This window comes from Dendrobates tinctorius, unplaced genomic scaffold (genome assembly GCF_039654945.1).
Source record: "Dendrobates tinctorius isolate UK_male_01 unplaced genomic scaffold, ASM3965494v1 ptg000075l, whole genome shotgun sequence".
NCBI classification, from domain to species: Eukaryota; Metazoa; Chordata; class Amphibia; order Anura; family Dendrobatidae; genus Dendrobates; species Dendrobates tinctorius.
This window is the reverse complement of record NW_027361743.1, coordinates 42,468,697-42,492,945: the sequence shown is the minus strand read 5'-3', so window position 1 is coordinate 42,492,945 and position 24,249 is coordinate 42,468,697. Positions and strand designations below refer to the sequence as shown.

General features: G+C 41.8%; 1 protein-coding gene across 6 annotated transcripts in view; it reads right to left on the bottom strand.

Moving 5' to 3' along the window:
* Positions 1-24,249, bottom strand: part of NBEA (neurobeachin) — a 915,436-nt gene that overhangs the window by 433,030 nt on the left and 458,157 nt on the right. For all 6 annotated transcript variants that reach the window (XM_073583206.1, XM_073583210.1, XM_073583208.1 and 3 more), the window contains one exon: positions 15,921-15,982. In XM_073583206.1, coding sequence (XP_073439307.1) covers positions 15,921-15,982 — 62 coding nt within the window. The remainder of the gene's footprint in view (positions 1-15,920; positions 15,983-24,249) is intronic.

The following is a 24,249-nucleotide window of genomic DNA, read 5'->3' as shown; positions in this document are numbered from 1 at the left end:
CCATAACCTTTATGGAGCAGCATATGTGGCATATTATGGGTCCATTATTAACCTTTGTGCAGCTTTATATGGGGTGTATTTTGTATGGAGCATCTTATGGGGCCCATGAACTGTATGGAGCATTATATGGGGCTCCTGATTCAATATGGATATTCAAAAAAATGTAACCTACTGATGTCTCAATTAATTTTACTTTTATTGGTATCTATATTTATTTTTGAAATTTTCCAGTAGCTACTGCATTTCCCACCCTAGGCTTATACGTGAGTCAATCATTAGAATAAAATTGGATCAACCTTTATTGAAAATTAACTAAAAACAAGACAATCACACAGAAAAACATCAGGTACTTAAGGGATAGCCGTCGTGGAGCGGGGGCGCCATTCCGCTGACCAGTAGGGTGCCAACCTCCGCTGACAGGACGGTGTTCAGTTTTGCGCTTACGTTTCTATTAACTTTAATACGTTATACGCGAGTCAATAAGTTTTCCCAGTTTTTTGTGGCAAAATTAGGGGCCTTGGCTTATACTCGAGGATGTACGGTATTATACCATATGGAGAACTATGGGGAATGTATTACAGTATTTGGAGAACTATGGGGTGTGTATTATACTATATGGAGTAGTATGGGAAGTGTATGATAGTATTTGGAGGACTATGGGGCACATTATACTATATGATGTGCTACGGGGTACATTATAGTATAAGGATGACTATGATCTACATTATACTATGTGGAGGCCTATAGGGCTATTATACTAAACAAGCAAAATGGTGTCTATTCATCAAGTGATTGGATTGTTTTTTCTCAGCAGCACATCGCCAGGTAAAAACTGCAGATATTCGGCTGATAACATGATACTTATGGGGACAGATTGATCTATTAGTGATTGTTCTCTCCCCAAAATTGTTCCTCAACCGATGTAGAGAGGACGGGAATAAGTGAACGACTTCAATAATGATAACGCTTGTTTACTGGCCTGGACTCTGCACCTGTAAATACAACTGAAATGTTTGTGTGATGGTGCAATATGTGAGCATTTGGGGCCCCAATTTAAACTTTTGCCCAGGGCTCCACTTTCTCTACAAACGGCCCAAGCAGGACCCTCACTCCTTTTGGTATCAGAGTTGTGTGTTATTCTGTAATGTCTTCATTATCTGTCAAAGTCCCCTTTAAAGTTGTAAAGTGCTGTGGAATATGTTGGCGCTATAAAAATAAAAATTATTATATTCTCTGTTAAATTTAAAAAATAAAAATGTATTAACTAAAGAGAAAAGCATTTTTTTCAAAGGGGTTGAGCAAAAAGATTTGCAGAACCCTGATCCAGCGGCCATGTGTGGTCGATGGCTGCAGGACCAGTGCTTTGTGAGCCTCCTCCTATGGCCGGGGGTCACACTTGCGAGTGCAATTGGAGAACATCATAAAATCTGCAGAGGCAGGAGATTATGAAGTGAATACTGTGTCAGGATGAAGGCCGTTTTGCGCAAATGTGTGCTTTTACCGGTCCCACAGAAGCGCACATTGGCGCGAAACGGCCGTCGTCCTGACGCAGTATCCACTTCATACTCTCATGCCTCGGCAGATTTTATGATGTTCCAATAAAAGGCAATTTTTAAAGGGATGGGGAGTGCCATCATTCTCCTTAATTCATTTGAATGTTACATTGTTCTATGCACTTTTTGGATGTGCACCCAGGATCCCGATGTAGGTGCATCTTACTAGCCAAGTGATTTAAGCAGATTTCGAGATGATCTTCACAGCATGGTAGTGCAATTTTCTTCTGCTTTATTTGTTGCAAATCTGTTAATTAAGATTATCTTATTCTTCACACAATCATAAAGTTATTAACATGAAGGCTTAAAGGAACACCACAGGATAAGTGAGTATCTGGAGATCATCAACTTTGTGTGAATATGGTGCGTGTTTAGCTCATTTTAATGTACAAGTGAAGCCTCTTCTCAAAAAAGGCTTTTCTGTCACTGATTATCCAATACCATACTTCAAGCTGCTTTCGTGTCTATAACCAGAGTAACATTTTTTACGTCCAGTTAACCAGAACTTCACCTGGATTTAATCAAGTCTTTCCCCATGCACGTGTTTCCTAGAGAAGTATCAGAGACATGAGCTGATGTTTGTTTATTTATAGATAATCCAGGAAGGGATATTTTTCATTATGAGTGAACTCGCATCATACTGCGTATATGTTATTATAGCCTCATTAACACAAACTGTTGTTTTCTTTACATGGGCAAGAACATTTACTTATAATACAAACACATGGCAAAAAAGTTTGCAATTCTTGCCCTCACCTCTACTCTTAAATTTAGTTTAGAAAATCACACAAATATTTCCTATTTAAACTTTACCAGTCTACTCCATATACTTAAAAGGGTTTTCCTCTTTCAGCAAGGTGGACCCCAAATGCTTGTAAGCATGTAAAATAGATTCAGATAGATCTCAACCTCCACACGATTCTGGTCTTCGTGCTTTGGCTGCATCGATGACGCAACGCATACAGCGCCAATTACTGTTGTTACCAATCGCTGATTTATGCAGCTCTGCGGATGAGTCTCATATACAGCCCAGTGTTTGGCTGCAGCAGTGATGGATCTGTTGATGCGCCGTCACTACAGGAGCCCCTTATCACAGAGACTGAAGTAGCGGTGGAGAGCTGGTGCCGGGGCGGGGCAGGAAGAGTACCATCTGACTGTTATTTTACACAACTGCATTGTTTGGGGTCTTCTTTGCCGAAAGTGGAAAACCTTTTAAAGGAAAAACTGTCAGTAGGATCAACCCTTCCCTAAACAGTCTATATGGGCACACGGGCAGCACGGTGGCTCAGTGGTTAGCACTGCAGCCTTGCAGCGCTGGAGTCCTGGGTTCAAATCCCACCAAGGAAAACACATGTAAGGAGTTTGTATGTTCTCCCCGTGTTTGCGTGGGTTTCCTCCGGGTTCCCCGGTTTCTTCCCACACTCCAAAGACATACTGATAGGGAACTTAGAATGTGACAGCGATGATAATGTATGCAAACTGTAAAGCGCTGCGGAATATGTTAGCGCTATATAAAAACTATTATTATAGGAAGTTGAATAAAGGGATACCTTAATATCTGCGATCCGATGTTTTATTCCAGAGAAATCCATGTTTTTCTTAATATGTAAATGAGCTGTTAAGATCTATTGGCCGCACATAAATCTGCATATGAATCTGCCTCTTGAGATAAATGAAAGGGGGTGTTACTAATACAAGACACGTGATGACTAGTGATGAGTGAGTATACTCGTTGCTCGGGTATACGATATGACCCGGTCAGGATCGCTGGTGCATCGCTAAATGGTCGCTAGTGAGCTGCCAAACAGGCAGGTCTCACCAGCGATGCAGCAGCGGTCGTCACTTACCTGTCACACGCAGCTCTGCTGACGTCTTCCGCCCATGTCCATGGAGTCGCTCGTCGGCGCCAGCAGGAAGCAGATGATGAGAAATGGACCAGAACGATCTCGTGTGATCAGCGATATCCAGCGAGGAGCCGGGTCGGAGGTAAGTGTCACATGTAGCGAGATCACTAGCCATCTCGCTATGTGTGAAGGGGGCTTTAGTAAGACAGAACATGCAGTTTACAGTCCACTAAATAAAGCAAACGATGCTAATCACCAAACTTTATTAAATGCAGTCTCCAGCAGTGATAAGCACTTCATTTAGAAAGAGGTTTTCTTTGGGAGAAAGTCTCTTTAATGTGTGAGCGTAATCTGGACAGTAACATTCTATTAATTGAACTATTTCAGTATTTCATCTGTACAAGTGCACCGTACTTTTCCTCTAAACTTTGCCATTATTTCTGGTTTTCACACACTTTGAACAAATAGCATCAAGTTTCTTTTTTATTTCCAGGCTTTTAAAACCTTTCAATTTCTTTGCAAACAAATGTTAAAAGGGTTCTCCAATAATCGATGCCTTATGAGGTTGGAGAGCAAGGATTCAACTGCACATTTAATGACAATTTTTTTTTTAAATGGGATGCAGCCTTCTGACAAACGTCGTGCCACTGTCATCTACCAGGCACAGGTCCATACTTTTAACAGCTGTAGTGCTCAGTATTTCAGCTCAGTCCCATTCACTTGAACAGGACGAAGCGGTGCCTGAGTACACAATTCAGAGTTTTGCAACCCCTTTTACCCCCTAATAATTAAGGATAAGTCACTGATTTACAGTCCCATATGGAAGTATATCTGTGCGCCATGTACTCTATGTACCTGAGTCTGGGTATTACTGGGGTTGGACAAAATAATGGAAACATCTGAAAACATCAACAAAAGTTAGTTTAATATGGTGTAGGTCCACCTTTTGCAGTGATTACAGCCTCAATTCTCTGAGGTATGGATTCATACAAGGTGTGAATTGTTTCCAAAGGAATTGTAGCCCATTCTTCAGTTAAAACACCCTCCAGTTCTTTGAGCGATGATGGCGGCGGAAATCGACGTCTAACTTGAATCTCTAAAATCGACCATAAATGCTCAATAATGTTGAGGTCTGGGGATTGTGGGGGACAGGTGAGATGCTCAACTTCATTAGAATGTTCCTCGTGCCATGCTTAAAGATTTCAGCGGTATGAATTGGTGCATTATCATCCTGAAAGATGGCGTTCCCCTCCGGGAACAGTGCTTGAACCATAGGATGCAATTGGTTGCCCAAAATGCCTAAATAATCTCGGGTGTTAATTCTTCTATGAAGGGATATCATTGGCACGGCGGATCTCCACGAAATAGCACCCCAGATCATCACAGAACCTCTGCCATGTTTTACGGTTGGGAGAAGGCAGTCTGGATGGAATGCTTCTTTCCGCTGTCTCCAAACGTACACTCGGCCGGAGGTCAGAAATAGGGTAAACGATGATTCGTCTGAGAATATCACGTTTACACTGCTCGAGGGACCTATTCTGGAGGTTTCTACACCACTCTAAACGCTTGAAAACATTTGTCATTGAGAGCAGCGGTTTTCTAATTGCAGCTCTTCCATGGAATCCAGATTTGTGCAGCTCCCAATGAACAGTTTTCGTGGAAACTGGGTTCTGTAGGTGTTCATTGAGCTCAGCAGTGATTTTCGGAGCCGTGGTCTTCTGTGGCCAGTCCTAAACTCAGAAGCCGCTCGTGTGTCTGAACATGTGCCTAGCCAAGTATTCAGCGTATCAAGACTGTCCTACCAGTCTCCGAATCAGCCCTGTCTGAGACTCCATGTCGGTAACAGTTCTACCCGAAGATCTTGAAAATGGTAGTCTCAATGTAACGAATGGAAACGGAGGCAGAGATGGTGAAGTTCACATTCGTTTTCATTTTTTAAGTGGAACCTCGAGACCACGGTCCGGGGGGATCCGAAGCTCCGAAGGGGGCGTGACTAGTGAGCCCCGGGTACCCGTAGTAAAGCCCCTCAGGCAGGGCCAGAATGGAATACCCGGAGGACACAGGTGCTACCTCCGAACACGTGGCAGCTGTCCCAGCGGGACCAAAAGGGATTAACAAAAGTTACAGCAGAGTCCGTACTGCGCTGGGTCCTGGATCCGGTTAGTTGGTAAGCAGTCGGTTCCAGTGACCTTAACACAGTCCTTGGATGGCTGTAGGCGGAACGGGATGGCTTAGGCCCAGATGGTTGCTGATATAACCAGGTAACACAGGATACTGATATGCTGTGGAAACAGAGAGCATTAAACAATGCACAGAGACTGCAGATGCAGGGCAGACAGGTTAGCATGAGAACTGGATGTAGCAATGGTAGATACTCGTTGCTCCGGCGCTTTCCCTATGGAGGAGAGGCCAGAAATAGCAGCCAGTGCGCTGCCATTGGTTGATTGCCTTTTTTGAATAATGCACGCCGCCCCTTTAAGAAGGCAAGAGAGCGGGCGGGCGTGCCCTAATAGCCTTAGCTACAGATCTCCTCACAGGATGCCAGGAGGAGGACAGAACGCTGAGCAGCAGCATGAGAGGCTCGAGGTGAGTGCCCAGAACGGAGAGCAGCGGCAGGCCTGGACGCAGCGCCAGGACGGGGGCCAGGTGTAACAGCGGCAGACCTGGGCGCAGCGCCAGGACGGGGACCGGGTGTAATAGTATCCCCCTCTTTACACCCCCTCTTCTTCAAGCCTGCGTAGAACCGTTTAAGGAGAAGAGGAGCCTGGATGTTCTCCCTAGGCTCCCAAGATCTCTCCTCAGGACCAAAACCCCTCCAGTCCACCAGGTAGTAGGTCTTACCCCTTACTTTTTTTACGGCCAAGATATGTTTTACCTCAAAAACATCATCCTCTGAGACAGGGTCAGAAGTGGTACCCAGACCCTTAAAGAAGGGACTCAAAACTACTGGTTTGAGGAGAGAAACATGAAAGGAGTTAGGCACACGTAGGGAAGTGGGCAACTTCAGCTTGTACGAGACTGGAATGATATGTCTCAAGATCTCAAATGGTCCGATGAAGCGGGGACCCAATTTGTAGGATGGCATCTTTAATTGGATGTACTTAGAAGAGAGCCATACCTTGTCTCCGGGGCGAATGATAGGTGCATCCAAACGTCTCTTGACCGCATGTCTTTTCATACGTTGGGAGGCTTTCTCCAGAGCAGTTTTGGTATCCCTCCAGACCTTAGAAAAATCTTTGGAGAAAGTATCGGCAGCTGGAACGCCAGATGATCCGGAGATGGGAAGAGGTATTGCGGGTTGCAATCCGAAGACAATCTGAAAGGGAGACTTTCCAGAAGATTCACTTACTTGAATGTTGTAAGAAAATTCGGCCCAGGACAGTAAGTCTACCCAGTCGTCATGATGGGCGTTGACAAAGTGACGCAGGAATCCAGCCAGGATTTGATTTGTACGCTGAGGAAAAATCCAGTTCAATTCTTACCAGTTTACAAACTGCTCTCCAGAATCTTGAGGTGAACTGGACTCCTCTGTCGGACACGATGTGGAGAGGGAAACCATGGAGACGGAAGATGTGCCAGATGAACAGGTCCGCCAACTCAGGAGCAGTTGGAAGACCGGGTAGTGGAACGAAGGGAGCCATTTTAGAGAAGCGATCCACCACTACCCACACCACAGAACAGCCAGATGAGATTGGGAGATCTGTGATGAAGTCCATCGCGATATGTTGCCAGGGAGCAGACGAAATTGGAAGAGGCTGAAGCCTACCTGCAGGTAGATGTTTGACCGTCTTGTTACGGGCACAGAAGGACAGGCTGTAACATACTCCAGAATGTCCTTAGCCATGGCAGGCCACCAGTAGTACCGGGAGATGAGTTGCAGAGTCTTTCTCTGGCCGGCGTGACCAGCCAACATGGACGAGTGCCCACACCGAAGGACACGAGTACGCTCCGAAGCTGACACGAAAGTCTTCCCGGGAGGCAGCCGGGCAAGATCAGTAGAAGCGACCGCGACTAACCTTGAGGGCTCAATGATGTGCTGCGGTTCTTCTTCTAGATCAGGAGGTAGAAAGGCTCTGGAAAATGCGTCTGCTTTGACGTTTTTGTCAGCTGGGCGAAAATGAAGAACAAAGTTAAAACGAGCAAAAAACAAAGCCCAGCGGGCTTGACGAGGATTCAGCCTTTTGTGATCGGTGTATACGACAACCTGATGAAGAGCTCCTTCTAGAAGATGCCTCCACTCCTGCAGAGCCAATTTGATAGCCTACAATTCCCGATCTCCAACAGAATAATTCTTCTCTGCGGAAGAAAAAACCTTGGAAAAAAAACTACAGGAATGCATTCGCCCGTAGGACGATTTCTGGGTTAGTACAGCTCCCGCACCTACTGAAGAGGCATCGACCTGAAGAAAAAATTGTTCATTGGAGTTAGGACGATGAAGAACAGGTGCGACAGCAAAGGCCTTTTTGAGAGAAACAAAGGCCTTCTCAGCCTCAGGAGGCCAATCATTCGGATTTGTACCTTTCCGGGTTAGAGCTGAGATGGGCGCCACTCGGGTGGAGAAGTTAGGAATGAATTGACTGTAGAAGTTGGCGAAGCCCAGGAATCGCTGTATGGCCTTCAACCCAGACAGACCAGGCCACTTGAGTACAGCCGATAACTTCTCTGGATCCATTTTTAATCCTGTGGAGGAAACAATGTAACCGAGGAAAGGCAAAGAGGATTGTTCAAAGAGGCACTTTTCAAACTTGGCGTACAGTCTGTTCTCCCTGAGCCTCTAAGTCCAGGCGCACTTGTCTGCGATGCGAGACCAAGTCAGTAGAAAAAATCAGAATGTCGTCTAGGTAGACAACACAGTTGTAAAGCAGATCCCTGAAAATGTCATTGACGAACTCTTGGAAAACAGCGGGAGCATTGCTTAGACCAAACGGCATTACCAGGTACTCGTAGTGGCCATCACGGGTGTTGAAGGCTGTTTTCCATTCGTCTCCATCTCTGATTCGGAGCAGCAGCAGGAGAGGCTCGAGGTGAGTGCCCAGAACGGAGAGCAGCGGCAGGCCTGGACGCAGCGCCAGGACGGGGGCCAGGTGTAACAGCGGCAGACCTGGGCGCAGCACAAGGACGGGGACCGGGTGTAACACTCAAGTCTGAATACAGCCAGAGGATCCAGAACCTAGTAGTCTGAACTAAGTCAAAGTCTGTATCTGTTTCTGCGTACCTAACCCCTGGGATCAGCAGCTGCAGAAACGGGTACTGGCTAGCAGTGGTACCTGGCGGCTACCTGCAGCTCAAGCCTGACTCCACCATCAGGAGCTCCAGATAACACCAGGATGCCGCTTAGCTATGCCCGTCCTAGGTACGCCCGATTCCATGGCACAGTGAGTACACTAACCACGTGTGCCTCCTGTTTGTATAACAGAATCCATGAATTCTCTATATCAGAGGCTGGGCGTTATGAATCTATGAACCCTATGTACCAGAGGCTGGACATTACCTAAAGGAAAACTTGAAATTGTATGCCACTAGGCTTCCAGAGAATGAAATTCACCACTAGATCACCAGGGAGTGAATGTTATCTTACAAGTAAAACTTTTTTGTTGTCAAAATTTTGAAAATATACATTTTAAAAAATTGCCTATTGGTCAGGGGCGGAGTATTCATTGCCGGCTGCTCTCTGACGTCATACAATAGTGTAGTAATAACAGCATATATTATAACCTGTATATTTTAAATAACTATTTAAAGTAACACTTCACAATGCTCGACTAAAGGCGTAACATGTTTTAAAGGCAAATGTGGTGAGTAATTGGCAATGATCTCATCTCCTGTACCTTGCTATTAGCATGTCTTCAACTGAAAGCTTTGAGAGCCATTTTAAAGCAGTATATATGTAACTGGAGACATGTTTTGCAGTCTGTAACCTTTTACCCTTCCATAAGGAGCAATCAGAAGTGTCAAATAACGGTGTTTTATTTGGGCATCTATATGCAGCTAGATATCTGATATAACTTAGAGGGACAATTTGGAAAAATTAAAGCTTTGGACATTTTTGTGCCTTCAAAACATAATTTATGGAATATGGAGAGCCATTAAGCGGGTCGGGTGCATAAGGTTCTGCTAAATGTTGTTAGTGAGGAAAAAGTGATAGGGCTTAAATTTCTCACTCTTTCCTTCAATCAATACAAGAGGCAAAGTTTCATCTCTGGGGCCACTAATGGCAGGAATTGCTGGAGCCAGCAAATGAGTAATGTTAGACCTCTGATTAGATGATGAGGCCATCAAGAACCTCATGTTACATCGCGCTTTCTTCATGTGAACTGCAAAGGGTAAAGGAGGTTCTGCAACATTTCTCTTCTCTTCCAAACAAAAGCAATGCAACCTATAAAAGGAAAAAAAATCCAGCGTGTCGAAGATCAGAGGCTACAACAGAGATTATGGAATTTTGTCTTCAACCCTCCATGCAAAAAATTTTGCAAGTGCCCAGCAGGATCGAGCCTGAAGTTGGAACCCCATTGAGGATCCCTGCCAAGGCTGTATTTTTTCTATATCCTTTCGTACCATTATGAAACCAAAAAAGGAACAGAGACAAATCATTTCCTTATGGACCAAGAGGAGGAGAAAGGGCAAAGAAACAGCAGGTACGTAGAGGATCATGCCACTGAGCACTAGACATTGTAAATAATTCTAATTGGTTTCAGATCCAAAGTCACATTCTAGAAAAGAGAATCTTGTATTCATTATACAAAAAAATATAACATTTTTAAACTTTTGAGTAAAATTCTCAGTAGTTTATCACATGATACGAGCTGACATATCGTATCTATACAAGATATTTAAGGATGACATACTCAATTAAAAAGTGAAATCTGACTTTCTTATAGTGTAATAAATGACAAGCCATAAAGAATATAGAGAATGGACTTCTCACAAATCTACATTCTTCACAGTTAGGCTACATTGACACTACAGTCATAGCTTCCATTCATAACACAACCAAGATGGATCCTATTTCCGATAGATCCTGACAGACCCTACTGAGGTATAATGGGGTTCTGTCAGGTTCCTACCAGGGGTGAAAAATTTTTTTTTTTACATCAAAAGTAAAAGAACTCCTTATGACCTGGCAAACAATCCATGAAACAATCCTAGATTCGTATATGCAGGGATCCAGCCTTTACCACATACAGTTAAATATCTCAGTATTGTACGTTCCTTAGCCATAAAAAAGTCAAATAATAAAGAGTTTCATCATCATGTAGTCCTATAAAACTAATTGTTCAAGGCCCTCTATAGAGGATGCTAACATAATACCTGAGCTCTATATCAGGGCTCATATAAATCAGATGAGAGCCATTTGTGGTTCTGACTGATCGCACTCATTCCCATGTCATTCTATGGGCTCTGCACATATACTAATTTTACCTTCTACCAAGTGGTCTTAGTACAAAAAATAAAAAAAATCACGACATGCATGATTTACCTCCAAGAATCAGATGGCATTGCCCCATTCATGTTTATGGGTCTGTGAAAAAAAAAAAAAAATCGTGCCACACCTGGATGACAATCTGATTTTCACGGACTGGCATAATAGAGTGGAGAAACTTTTTTTTTTCTTTTTCTCTCCACCTCCGTGAAAATCGGAACTTACTCTGATCAAACTGTGATGGGAGTCTGATTACAATAATCAATCAATTTTATCGAATGGAGAGAAAATGGTTGTGTGACCCTTGCCTTATCAGGATACATCAAGTTACCTATATATAGAAAATTGGTATAATTGCAATGTTACAAATAGGGTAAATATTTGTGCTAATCGCATAAAACCAGCTTCAGATATGTTCTGAATGGGTTCATCACCATTTTATTGATGCATTTGTCACTTTGCAATTTATAGATAAAGGAAAATAAAACTCAAAGAAAAAAAAGGAATATTATATTGAATATCCATTTTTCTATTGAAAAAAAAAATTGAAAAGATGTCCTGTCTACAAATGGCTGTCAGAAAGAAAGTCAAGCAGGTGAATCTATGAACACATGTTCAGCGATTCACATGATACGAGCGAGTCACTGTCAGAAGTGTACAGACATAGTGAAATATGGGAGACCTCAGCGTGGACTCTTGAACAGCCTGTCAACACCAGGAGCTGGAGTAGCACGGTTATCGTAATGTACACACTCCTGTGCCTGCTTCATAGATAAAATTCTGACATTTGGTTTAAGCCTAGATAACAAGACAAAAATTTAGTTATTTGAGTTATAACATAGTTACATAGTTATTAAGGTTGAAGGAAGACTTTAAGTCCATCTAGTTCAACCCATATTCTATCCTAACCTGCCCTAACATGTTGATCCAGAGGAAGGCAAAAAAAAACCATGTGGCCAACAGTAAGCTTCACATTAGGGAAAAAAATTCCTTCGCGACTCCACATACGGCAATCAGACTAGCTCCCTGGATCAACGCAATATCAAGGAAACTAGTGTATATACCCTGTAATATTATACTTTTCAAGAAAGGCATCCAGTCCCTTCTTAAATTTTAGTCGGGAATCACTCATTACAACATCATATGGCAGAGAGTTCCATAGTCTCACTGCTCTTACAGTAAAGAATCCGCGTCTGTGAGTATGCTTAAACCTTCTTTCCTCTAGACGTAGAGGATGCCCCCTTGTCCCCGTCACAGGTCTAAGAGTAAAAAGATAATTAGAAAGGTCTTTGTACTGTCCCCGCATATATTTATACATTGTAATAAGATCACCCCTAAGCCTTCAATTTTCCAACTAAATAACCCCAAGTGTAATAACCTGTCTTGGTATTGCAGACCCCCCAGTTCCCTAATAACCTTGGTCGCTCTTCTCTGCACCCTCTCCAGTTCAGCTATGTCTTTCTTATACACCGGAGACCAGAACTGTACGCAGTATTCTAAGGGCCCCGTCACACATAGCGACTCACCGGCGATCCCGATAGCGATATGAACTTGTCAGGATCGCTGGTGTGTCGCTACATGATCGCTGGTGAGCTGTCAAACAGGCACATCTCAGCAGCGATCAGGACAGTGACACGCGGGTAACAAGCGACGCACGTCGCTTAGTTACCCCACAGTCTACGTTAAGATACCAGCGCGCTGGTGCAGGGAGCTAGTAACCAAAGTAAACATCAGGTTTCTAAGTGCTGCGCGGCGCTTAGAAATCCGATGTTTACCTTGGTTACCAGGCTCCGCGCTGATCTCCCGCCTGTCACACACAGCGATGCGCGCTGGCCAGCGGTAGACCAACGATCAAAAAAATATCCAGGCCATTCAAGCATGATCAGTGTTACCCGGAAGGGGGGCCGGTCGCTGATAAGAGCCACACACAGCGATCTCGCTGGGGAGATCGCTGTTGCGACACAAAACTTGTGACTCAGCAGCGATCTCGCTAGCGAGATCGCTGTGTGTGACGGGGGCTTAAGTATGGTCGCACTAGTGACTTATATAGAGGTAAAATGATGTTTTCCTCATGAGCATCTATGCCTCTTTTAATGTAGACATTTACTATAGCGCCTAATGTGGTACAAGCTTATAAACAGTATGTAAGATTGGAAAGTTTTTGAGTCATCGGGTCTCCTGCCATCATCTCAACATGTAAAGACGAGATCTAATATATAAAGCTCAAGTGTGTGTATGTATGTATGTATGTGTGTGTGTGTGTATGTCCGGGATAGGCATCCGCACCGTCGCAGCTACAGCCACAAAATTTGGAACAGTCACACGTATAGACCCCGAGAGAGTCCTAAGCTATGTTGTGAGGTGAAATTTTAATCCCGCGCGTTCCAATTCACCAAACAATTTTGCCCCTATCTACATACTGGGGGAAAAGTGTGTGCGCGTCAAGCCCCGCCCCTCATTATGTCATAATGCCCCTATTTGCATAATGGGGAAGCAGTGTGCGTATCAAGCCCCGCCTCTCATTATGATGTCACAATGGTTGCCATGGCGACGCTGATGTCATAATAGGTTACAAGCCCCGCCGCCGCTCATTATGATGTCATAATGGTTGACTATGGGATGGAGGATGTGTGATGGGTATATGGGCACTGGACTATGGGATGGAGGATGTGTGATGGGTATATGGGCACAGGACTATGGGATGGAGGATGTGTGATGGGTATATGGGCACTTGACTATGGGATGGAGGATATGTATATGGGCACGGGACTATGGGATGGAGGATATGTATGACGGGTATATGGGCACGGGACTATGAGATGGCGGATATGTATGATGGGTATATGGGCATGGGACTATGGGATGGAGGATATGTATGATGGGTATATGGGCATGGGACTATGAGATGAAGGATGTGTGATGGGTATATGAGCACTCGACTATGGGATGGCGAATATGTATGATGGGTATATGGGCACAGGCCTATGGGATCGTGGATATGTATGATGGGTATATGGGCACGGGACTATGGGATGGAGGATATGATGTATGATGGGTATATGGGCACGGGAATATGGGATGGCGGATATGTATGATGGGTATATGGGCACTGGCCTATGGGATAGTGGATATGTATGATGGGTATATGGGCACGGGACTATGGGATGGAGGATATGATGTATGATGGGTATATGGGCATGGGAATATGGGATGGCGGATATGTATGATGGGTATATGGGCACAGGCCTATGGGATCGTGGATATGTATGATGGGTATATGGGCACGGGACTATGGGATGGAGGATAATTATAATTTGCTATAACTTACCACAGTTAGCTACTATGCCCGGGCAGCGCCGGGCTCTTCAGCTAGTATTATACTATATATCAAATATACGGTAATAATTTCAAAGCTGTATAAATGCGGCCGGTAAATGGTTATTACACAAAATTATCTAAGAGTGTATAACGGATGGTCATTACAATTTCGGCAGTCACCGGGTCATACACTTCCTTCAAGATCAAGTGCTACACTCGAACATGGATGAATTACTAAATCACATATTATCGAAATGTGTAAAACCAGCTTAGAAGTGGGTTTTCTGCCATTTATACATTTTTTCACTATCCTTATATTATACTTTCGTTGATGGTTAATATTGCTCTTCATATTGCTCTTTACATCACAATTAAGAGTTTATAGTAAATAGTTCTTTATGGAAGATTTACTTATACGAACAATACATAGCAGAAATTAGGATTTCTTGAAAAACAGAAAATGTCACATAGCCTAGATAATAGAAGACAATAAAGTATAAGTTTCTTTGTTTTATCAGAAAACAGGTCTCTTTAATATCTCTGATTTGCGCATGTTAAATTGTGAACAAAAAGAATATACCAAAAAGAAAACAAATACATGGTAATTAGTCTAAGGCTGTGTGCCCACGTAAGCGTTTTTTTCGCGTTTAAGCGTTTTTACTGGCAACAACGGTTAAAAATCGCTTAAAAGAAGCATCCCATTCATTTTAATGCATTTTGCACTTTTTGTGCATATTGATGTGCTTTCCCGCAAAAAAAAACGCTTTGCGGTAAAAAACGCAGCATGCTCATTAATTTTGGTCCGCGTTTTTAGCTATTTTCCATGTGTCTGGGGACACCCAGAAAAACACACATCAAAAACGCACATTTTTTGCGCAAAAAATGCATGGAAAACGCGCAAAACACGCGTGGAAAAAAAACGCGCGTTTTCTGGGAAGGAGTCCGGTTTTGATGCAGAAATTTTCTGCATATGTGGGCACATAGCCTAAACACTGCAAAAATAAATAAGAAAAAAAAAGGCCAAGATCACTGCTGGTTTTGGCATCATAATCAAACATTGACTTAAAAAAAAAAAAAAGACAATTTTCTTACAAAAAATAGTAATAAATTTAACTAAATAAAACTTTATAAAATCTGGTAACTGATATGTAATGACTTTAATATCTTTGGTTTGGTCATGTTACATTATGAATAGGTTATTAATATATAAAAAGAAAAAAAGATGTAGCTAATATTCTAGATAATAATAACCTAGATTTAACTACTAAATATGTAAGCAGCCAGTGAGTGCATTAGATCGTTGCAATTATAACAAATAGTGTTGGGTCTATGGTTGAGACAAGGCGGTAAGCTCGGGTGGAGGTCTATGATCTGGGACCTGATCCAGCTATTGCTCTACAGCATTAATAGGATTTTATGAGTGCAGATTTTGTGTTGGGATGTATTCACACAGCTGTAACATGCAACGTTAATTAGTGCCAAAAAAAAGATTATATTAGTAATGGGAAAGCAGAACAACAAATCTTTGGGAAAGGGTTTACTGGTTTCCCGTGATGGCATCCAATCCAATTTTTCGCCATGTAGATACATTTCTCAAACTGATCGGTATTACGATGGTGCCGTGTGGAAATCTCCAAGACTTGAAATGGACCCAGTTATTTACCATATGAGAGGAGCTCTTTGTTCTGAACACTAAGGAAGTCTCTTTGTTTTATGAAAATTAGTGATAAAAACATTCTCAACCTGTGAAATAGTGTATAGTAAATTTACACGTCTACAACTTACCTGAGAGCAAAGCAACATGACTAGCTCCACCACCGATGTACTAGACTTCATGCAAACGAGGCCTTAAAAAAAGAAATACATAATAAATACCATAAGTAAATTCAGAAAAAAATATCCTTTCTAAACAATACCATAGCATGTATAGATATTTCTGAGGTAGTGAGGTGGGATGCAATTAGTAACCCTGTGGGGAAATCATCACATTTTACATCAGTATTTTTTTCTTCTGCTTAGACATTCCCCACCGCTGTTTGCTGTAGTGCCGAGATGGCGCACAATATAACACACATGACGCTTCACATTTGGTCTAAACTAATGCAAATCTACTAAGCAAATCAAGAGAGATCACAATAATCAAAAAGTGCAAACTGCTCGGAGCGGCCGATTTCTCATACTCGAGTATACATTACATGGCACACTGTCCAGTAATATTCTTAAAACTGCGTAAACACCATAGAACACAAGTAACCAAAGTATTTACCAGCCGCATTTAGACTGTGATTTACTGAACTAAAAGGCTTTGCTTCGGGTCAATCCAAAATCTATTACTACAGACTGTTTTAATAACTTATTTTTAGGGAATTTTAAATACGCAAGACGTCTTATAAAATGTAAATATACTGCACCTAAAGTGATTCCAGTCCCGTATGGAGCAGCAGATTAGCTTATTTTACGTTAGAAATTATATACCATAACTTTGCTATTTTGTCTGACCGTTTCTGCTCGTACATGAAATTGTTCTGCTAATTGATGTGAATGAAAGAATTTCGGTAACTGGTGGCTTCTCAAATTCTGTGGCCTCACTAGTGAGGTGCCCCATGGTAACTGGAGAGGCGAAGATCGGAAGACCGTTATTTAATGATATACAGGGTACAGGAAGCCAAGAGTATTTGAACCTACAGTTTTTTTTAGATGTCGGAATACCAGCTAAGTATTTCCGCAGGTACTGACAAACAATTGCGGTAATTAGAACGCAGCGTTTTGGATGTGTTTCTGACCAAAACGCTACTATTGATGACTGTGGGAACATTCACTGCTTCAGGCCTCCAAAGAAACATAATGGTTAAAAGAAGTTCAAAAGACAGAACACTTTTACATCAAGTTTTCACATTGATATGCACATGTTCAATCTTTTAGCGTTTTTGTTTAGCGCTTTTTCAGGCGAGTTCCATGAAAATTGAAGAATATTCTTAAAATTCAGCATAGGCTTCCACTGCAGATGGTAAGGCCCAGACATCATTATGGGTCTTTCTGGTGAGGCCGAGGAGAAAAAAAAAAGTGTGAACAGCTCTGCTGTAAAATTATCTTACAATGTGGAAGATAAATCTTAAAATGATAGGATTTAATCAATTATTTCATTTTTCCACATAGATTGAAGAAATAAAACAGCAGTGGTGATTGGCTGATATGAATATAAAGACTTGTTTTGTTAAATGCAGTCTAATAAGTAATATGCAGTTTTTAAGGCTATGTGCACACGTAGTTTTTAGGTTGTGCGGATTTTGTTGAAAAATCCACAGGACAAAAGTCCTGCGGTTTATCTGCGGATTAGCCTACGGTTTTGCCCTGCGGTTTCTCACCTCACGATGGTGAAGGTAGGAAACCGCAGCGAAATCCGCACAAAGAATTGACATGCTGCGGATTGTAACCAGCGGAAAAATCCGCAGCATGTGCACTGCGTTTTTTTATTTCCATATGAAATAAAGGTACTGTACAACGCAGCAGAATCTGCTGCGGACCCGCAGGGCCAAATCCGCTGTGGATCCGCAGCAGAATCCGCAGCGTGTGCACATACCCTAAGAGGTATAAAAGAAAAAAAAATTAAGACAGAAATTGGGTGTTAAAATTGTGTTTATATCAAAAATTATCACAGGTTTTGTCCTTTATAGCAACTGAAAATGCACTCTAATGCCCAATTCACATTTAAAGAGTAAATATATGTAATCAAAATATAACCTTATTTTGCTTCCTTCTCTCCGAAACATCATGCTGTAACGCTGCTTCAATGTCCAATTCATGCTCCTTTAGAAGCTGCTTTCATCTGCTGCCCAGAAAGCTCCATTCATATAGTCAAGCAGCTTGCGTACCAGAATTCCCGTCTGGGCATTGGAGTTAGAAGCAGAGGCTCAGATAGGGAAAGTCTCGTACACAGACTGTTGAAACACAGTGTAGGGAATTTTCTGAGTGTTTCTACAGAAGCATGAACTTGGTATTGAAACTACACTGGAGCAAATACTCCTGACGTAATCAGAATTTCCAATCCATTTTTTAAGCTAAAGCTAGATGTGTATAGTTACAATAATATCAGAAAGATAAATCCTATGTTAGGCAAACTCAAAAATGACATAATGATGGGACAGGGAAGGAAGAAGTTAATCCAGCTCCACAGTTAAAAGAGACGTGGTTTAAAATCATGAAGTCTTTATTTCCAGAAGAGTTAAAAATTCAAGAGAGAAATTCAAAAACACAAAATATAGGAAATAAAATTCTCGGTAATGGAGGTAGTAGGGGGGGGATAAAAAAAAACAAAAATTTGAGGCTACCAGACGCATTTCGAATGCAAGTGCGTTCGACTTGTTTTAAACACAATAATGCAAAAAGGAAGGAACTTTATGAAATGCATACAATTACTCTGATGCAAATGCAGGTGAGTAAAGAAAAAAAAATAGGGATGTTTGGAAAAAAATCATTAGAATGAATAATGAGAATTGTCCCACACAAGGCACCTTCAATAGCCAAATAGACTATCCCATAGCTTATCTAATAAGCTACAAAGCAGCCGAGTAAATGGTTATCCTCTAGTGGCTTTTTTAAATGCGGTCACACCACATGCAAGACTTGCCCAAATTATGTCAAAAAACAATCTTTTACGAATAATAAGGTAAAACATATAATATTAAAAACTTCATGAACTGCAACACTGATCATGTTATCTATATCATCGAATGCAGAGCTTGTAATTTAAAATATGTCTGCTTCACTACTAAGAAATTAAAATCCAGAATTAGGGAACACATGTATATGATGTTACCAATCCATCTAATCGCAATGCTTCTAAAGCATCTAAACATTTTATCTTTTGCCACAACAGATGAACAACCAACTTTCTAGCCTATGACATAGAATAGAATCTATGCCGAAACATACATGGGGTGGAGACCGAGAGAAAATGCTCCATAAGAGAAGCTTATTATATTTTCTCTCTAAATACCAGAGTATCTTCTGGTCTGAATCTCAGGGGGGAGATAATGTTACGCTGTTAATTCATAGATTTATGAGTCTAATATTACTGATCTTATTTACCTAACTTTTATTTTCTAACCTGTCATTATCGCTTCTTTTCTCTTTTTTTCCCTCTTTACTCACCTGCATTTGTTTCAGACTGATAGTATACATTCCATAAAGGTTCCTTCCTTTTTGGAGCCTTGTCTTTAAACCAAGTCTAAGAACGGACTTGCGTTTGGTAACAGCAATTTTTTTGGCCCCTCTACTCCTCCTCCATTACAGGGGATTTTGTTTCCTATATTTAGTATTCTTGAATTTCTCTATTGATGCTTAACTCTTCTGGAAATAAAGATTTATTGTTTTTAAACCACATCTCTCTGAACTGTGGATCAGAAGCTGGATCATCATCTTCCTGCGCTGTGCGGTGACGTGAATCACGGGCTTCGGTGCGGATCGCGCTACATTGAGGGGTGAGCTGTTTTTTCCCTATTTTCTATTCACATTAAGATGAGACACTGCTAGTTATCATCTGATCTTGTAGAGATTCTGCTTATGAAAGTTTAAAAAAAAAAAAAGGCAAATCATTTAATTTCCTCACATAAGTACACAAAAACAAAAGGTACATGAAAGGCTACAAGCTAAGCAGTGCAGTCACACCTAGGCCAGGGGAAGGCGATCCATTCTGCCACTTAAACCTATTCCAATTCACATGGGACCACATGGGCCATATCTGATCATTTGAGTTTGGGATGTTTTTTTTTTATAGTATTTAGTAAAAACCTAGTTACACACTGTTGGGAAAGATATGCAAACTATAGCTGCAACAGGAAAGGTTTGTGTGTAACTTAACCTAATATGTAATTTTGCCTTAACCCCTTTACCCCCAAGGGTGATTTGCACGTTCATGACCGGGCCAATTTTTACAGTTCTGACCACTGTCCCTTTATGAGGTAATAACTCTGAAACGCTTCCATGGATCCCGGTGATTCTGACATTGTTTTCTCGTGACATATTGTACTTCATGTTAGTGGTAAAATTTCATTCATTTAACTTGCGTTTATTTGTGACAAAAACGGAAATTTGGCGAAAATTTCGCAATTTTCCAACTTTGAATTTTTATGCCCTTAAATTACAGAGATACGGCGCACAAAAATCTTAACTAACATTTCCCACATGTTTACTTTACACCAGCACAATTTCAGAACCAACATTTTTTTTTTATTAGGAAGTTATAAGGGTTAAAAGTTAACCAGCGATTTCTCATTTTTGCAACACCATTTTATTTTTACGGACCACATCACATTTGAAGCCACTTTGCGGGGTCTATGATAGAAAATACCCAAAAGTGACACCATTCTAAAAACTGCACCCCTTAAGGTGCTCATAACCACATTCAAGAAGTTTATTAACCCATCAGGTGCTTCACAGGAATTTTTTGAATGTTTAAAAAAAAATGAACATAAACTTTTTTTCACAAAAAAAATACTTCAGGTCCAATTTTTTTTTTATTTTACCAAGGGTAACAGGAGAAATTAGACTGCAAAAGTTATTGTGCAATTTGTCCTGAGTACGCTGATACCTGATATGTGGGGGGGGGACCACTGTTTCGGCGCATGGCAGAGCTAAGGAGGAAAGGAGCGCCGTTTGACTTTCTCAATGCAAAATTGGCTGGAATTCATATCGGATGCCATGTCACGTTTGGAGAGCCCCTGATGTACCTAAACAGTGGAAACCCCCCACAAGTGACCCCATTCTGGAAACTAGACCCCCCAAGGAACTTATCTAGATATGTGGTGAGAACTTTGAACTCACAAGGGCTTCACAGAAGTTTATAACGTACAGCGGTACAATTAAAAAATCATATTTTTTCCACAAAAATGATCTTTTCACCCCCAATTTTTATTTTCCCAAGGGTAACAGGACCCTAAAAGTTATTGTGCAATTTGTCCTGAGTATGCTGATACCCCACATGTGGGGGTAAATGACTATTTGGGCGCATGGCAGAGCTCGGAAGGGAAGCACCGCCATTTGACTTTTTTGGCTGGAATTGAGATCAGACACCATGTCGTGTTTGGAAAGTCCCTGATGTACAAAACACTAGAAACCCCCCACAAATGACACCATTTTGGAAACTAGACCCCCCCCCAAGGAACTTATCTAGATGTGTGGTGAGAACTTTGAACCCCCAAGGGCTTCACAGAAGTTTATAACGTACAGCCATAGAATTAAAAAAATCACATTTTTTCCACAAAAATGATCTTTACACCCTCAATTTTTATTTTTCCAAGGGTAACAGGACCCCAAAAGTTATTGTGCAATTTGTCCTGAGTACGCCGATACCCCACATGTGGGGGTAAATGACTATTTGGGCGCATGGCAGAGCTCGGAAGGGAAGCAGAGCCATTTGACTTTTTTGGCTGGAATTGGGATTGGACGCCATGCCGCGTTTGGAAAGCCCCTGATGTATAAAACACTAGAAACCCCCCACAAATGACACCATTTTGGAAACTAGACCCCCTAAGGAACTTATCTAGATGTGTGGTGAGCACTTTGAACCCCCCAATGCTTCAGAGAATCTTATAACGCCCAGGCATGAAAATATAAAAATCATTTTTTTCACAAACATGATCTTTTAGTCCCCAATTTTTCCCAAGGGTAACAGGAGAAATTGGACCCCAAAAGTTGTTTTCCAATTTGTCCTGAGTACCCCGATACCCCATATGTGGGAGAAAACTACTGTATGGGCACACGTCGGGGCTCGGAAAGGAAGTAGTGACGTTTTGGAATGCAGACTTTGATGGAATGGTCTGCGGGTGTCATGTTGCCTCTGGAGAGCCCCTGATGTACCTAAACAGTGGAAACCCCTACAAATGACCCCATTTTGGAAACTAGACCACCTAAGGAACTTATCTAGATGTGTGATGAGCACTTTGAACCCCCAAGTGCTTCACAGAAGTTTATAACATCCGGGCGTGAAAATAAAAAAAATCATTTTTTTCCACAAAAATGATATTTTTGCCCCCAATTTTTTATTTTCCTAAGGGTAACAACAGGAGAAATTTGACCCCAAAAGATATTTTGCAATTTGTCCTGAGTAGGCTGATACCCCATATATGGGGGTAAACCACTGTTTGGGCGCATGGCAGAGGTTGGAAGGGAAGGAGCACCATTTGACTTTTTCAAAGCAGAATTGGCTGGAATTGAGATCAGATGCCATGTTGCGTTTGGAGAGCACCTGATGTCCCCAAACAGTGGAAACCCCCCAATTCTAACTCCAACCCTAACCCCAACACACTCCTAGCCCTAACCCTAACGGGAAAATAGAAATAAATACTTTTTTTAAATTTTATTATTTTTCCCTAACTAAGGGGGTGATAACGGGGGGGTTTGATTTACTATTTATGGCGGGTTTTTATTTTTGGCAGCTGTCGCACGGTAAAAGATGCTTTTTATTGTAAAAATAGTTTTTGCATCACCATATTTTGAGACCTATAATTTTTCCGTATTTTGACCCACAGAGTCATGTGAGGTCTTATTTTTTGCGGGACGAGTTGACGTTTTTATTGGTACCATTTTCGGGCGCGTGACATTTTTTGATCGCTTTTTATTCCGATTTTTGGGACACAGAATGAACAAAAACCAGCATTTCAAGAATTTCTTTTGGGGGGTGTGTTTACACCGTTCCGCTTGTGGTAAGATTGATACGGCGGTTTTATTCTTCGGGTCAGTACGGTTACAGCGATACCTCATTTATGTCTTTTTATGTTTTGGCGCTTTTATGCAACAAAAACAATTTTATATAAAAAATAAACTATTTTTGCATCGCTTTACTCTGCGAGCTATAACTTTTTTTTATTTTTTCACTGATGACGCTGTATGGCGGCTCATTTTTTGCGGGACAAGCTGATGTTTTCAGCGATACCATGGATATTTATATGCGTCTTTTTGATCGCGCGTTATTGCATTTCGGCAGTATGATAATAAATCATTATTTTTTGCTTCGTTGTTTATTTTTATTTTTTAAGGGGTTCGCTAAAGGGCTTAACTAATGGGACAGTTTTATAGGGCGGGTCATTACGGACGCGGCGATACTAAATATGTGCACTTTTATTGTTTTTTTGTTTTTTTTATTTCCAAAAAATGGATTTTAGGGAATTTTTTTTTTAATTTTATTTAGCAATTTTTTAAAAATTATTTTTACACTTTTTTTTTTTTTTTAACTTTATTACATTGTCCCAGGGGGGACATAGCTGTCATGTGACAGATCGCTGATCTGTCACATCACAGATCACTGTGACAGATCAGCGATCTGTCACAGGCATAGAATTAGATTTCCTCATGCCTGCACTTTGCAGGCACTGAGGAAGCCAGCTCCCTGCAAGCCCCCGACGCCATCTTGGATCCGGGGACCTGCAGGGAAGGAGCCCCCCGCAGCAGCGCTGCACATTGCGCTGCTGTGGGGGGCTCAGGGAAGCACGGAGGGAGCCCCCTCCCTGCCGATGCTTCCCTTTAACCCCCGGTACACCGCGATCGTGTTTGATCGCGGTGTGCAAGGGGTTAACGTGTTGGGGGCGGTCCGTGACAGCCCCTGACACATAGTGCCGGGTGTCAGCTGTGATAATCAGCTGACACCCGGCCGCGATCAGATGTCAGAAAGGGGTTAAAGGATATGTTCACTTTTGTAAAGCAATTACCGGTACTAAAAAAAAATATTGATACAAAAAATGTTTATTGTGAAATGTGATCTATGAACGGAACAGCACCACATTCGTCTATGGACTTTATCTATTATTGTGTCTTACATCAATACTTTCAATACCAGACAGACCCCAGACATGACAAGAGCTATATCTGGGGAGTGGGGTGGGCGAGAAACTTTTTTCTAATCCTTTAGTTTATCTTCTAGCAGACCAGGATTCAATCTCATGCAGTAAATATATGGCCCCAGCACAGAGCATGAATAAGAAACCGACCTAAAAAAGATATTCAGCACATACAAGAATATACACTGGTGTACACCAACGGCTGGTTACTCTACCAGACCATCTGATGACTTACAGAGAAGACACTGACTCATGTAATCTCCAGTTCAGATCTAAGGACA